General features: G+C 35.2%; 1 protein-coding gene across 1 annotated transcript; it reads right to left on the bottom strand.

Annotated features, from left to right (window-relative positions):
* Positions 1–441: 441 nt before the first annotated feature.
* Positions 442–1,670, bottom strand: LOC116344595. Its single transcript, XM_031773192.1, has 6 exons — positions 1,558–1,670; positions 1,409–1,492; positions 1,133–1,237; positions 948–1,058; positions 698–811; positions 442–625 (listed from the first exon to the last, which is right to left on the bottom strand). Exons 1-6 carry the CDS (start codon positions 1,668–1,670, stop codon positions 442–444), a joined length of 711 nt encoding a protein of 236 aa, XP_031629052.1.
* Between the last annotated feature and the right edge of the window lie 218 nt (positions 1,671–1,888).

The raw sequence follows: 1,888 nt of genomic DNA, 5'->3' as shown, positions 1-1,888 counted from the left end.
TGAAAAAAATAACCTGTACAAAGTTTCACGCCATTAAGGCAGCAAACAGACATGGCTCCCATACAAAAATCCAAATTTTTTGTGACTTTAGTTATGAAAAGTTTTTCAAAAATAATTTTTATGGCAAAATTAACGTCAGACATATTTTTATAGCGCTTTGTTAGAAAATAGAATACTTTCAAATTTCATACAAATGAGTTCATCATGATAGTGTGAAAAATCTTTTGCGAGTACATCTGCTATTAAATTAAAGAATATTTCGATGCCGAATATATATAGCTTGATAAAATACGCATCTACCACCGTGCGGAAAAGTTCGTCTTACTCCTGTAAGACTCTTTGTTGATACTTGTATTTAATGTATTGTGTCAATGATATCGGCGTCGGATCGGCGTCGGAATCGAAAAATGGCCGCCGTTGAGAACGCTGATGTTTACGAAATTACTTGGAAAGTTTGGATTTGGACTTTTTCAATTTTGATTCAGAATTTCCCTTTGGTGATTCAACAACCGGTTCCTTCCCTTTACCACTTGATTCACCTTTGACGCTATCATATTTTCCACTTGCTTGTCTTCTCATTGATAATTGTTTTATGCCAATATAGTCAGAAAGTGCCTCTTTGGAGCTGTTTCGAATAAATTCAGAGATAAGCAATATCAAACACACACAATATGATGAGTACTGAAATTCCATTTACTTTTTCACAAGGATATTTTTCGTACTTTCTCCCTTGAGATGATAATCACTTCCTACATCGACTCCCAGTTGCAGTGCCTTTCCACCTGGAACGTTTTCTAATACCTCCTTCGTTCTAAAGACGAATAATAAATATTGAATTCGAAATTGACGTTTACTCTCAAATTAGAAAACGACTGAAATGAACATAACACGTGGAGAATCTGGTATGCTCAGTTCAGCCGGTCTTTAAGAACTGTGATTGTTTGTACTTTTTTATAATAATATCTTGTGTTGATTCTCCTTTGAGATACCCATCTCCGAAGTCAATTCCAACTTTCAGTATCTGGCCTCCTGGCACGTGATCAAGCGCCTCTTTCGTTCTAAACGATAATAAATGTCATTCCAAATTCATTGAATAGAAAACAAAAATGTGGATTTGTGGATATTTTCCTACCGAGTGACTATCGTTATTCTTGCATCTTTGCCATCATACAAGTCTTTTACAAGAGCAACACCACTTGAAGAAACACCAACGATACTTTTATACGCATTGGAAGCACTGTTCGGAATTTGCATTAGAATTTATTTTTTAGACCATCTTTTTAATAAAAATATACTGTCGATACGACAGAAAATGTATTCGAATCACATCAGCGATCAGCATGACATTATTGCTAACTTTCGAGAAAAATCAAAAGGCAGTCGAACAATTTTTTCTACATTAACAAACCTGTTCTTAACTGATTCCGCCGCAGATTTGGATACCTCCTTAAGACTGTCTGTGCGCTTGAACGTTTTTGCTCCTTCAATGGCACTATGGATGAATCAAAAGCGTTAAAAATTCAAATGTCATTTAATTTTCAAGACTTTGTTTCTTACGCCCTGCCAATTTCAACGACTACTTTCGATTGAACTGGACCCACAAACAACCACAGTACAACATTTGCTCCGGTCAATGTAGCATTCCCCAATTTGTCTGGATCTTTTTCCATTTATTCTTTTAGATAAACAACGCCTTCTTTACCTCTGAAATTAAGAAATATTTTGAAGGCAATGAGAACATTTTAACAAGTTAAAAATCGAACAAAATTCAAGAAAAAGATGATTTTGCATCGTCGTTCTTCTTAATAATAATATCTCGTGGAGTTTCTCCCTTTAGATAATAATCAGATGATATATCGATGCCAACTTGCAATGCCTTTCCACCTGG

Source organism: Contarinia nasturtii, unplaced genomic scaffold, assembly GCF_009176525.2.
Source record: "Contarinia nasturtii isolate CC-2019 unplaced genomic scaffold, AAFC_CNas_1.1 Cnas_scaffold_1095, whole genome shotgun sequence".
Classification (NCBI taxonomy): Eukaryota; Metazoa; Arthropoda; class Insecta; order Diptera; family Cecidomyiidae; genus Contarinia; species Contarinia nasturtii.
This window is presented reverse-complemented; position numbering and strand designations above follow the sequence as displayed.

Coding starts and splice junctions, on each gene's coding strand:
- LOC116344595 (XM_031773192.1), bottom strand. CDS start 1,670: ATGGAAAAAGATCCAGACAAATTGGGGAATGCTACATTGACCGGAGCA. Junction 1,238..1,408: donor GCGGAATCAGTTAAGAACAG/GTTTGTTAATGT, acceptor AATTCCGAACAG/TGCTTCCAATGCGTATAAAA. Junction 626..697: donor AAAAATATCCTTGTGAAAAA/GTAAATGGAATT, acceptor TATTCGAAACAG/CTCCAAAGAGGCACTTTCTG.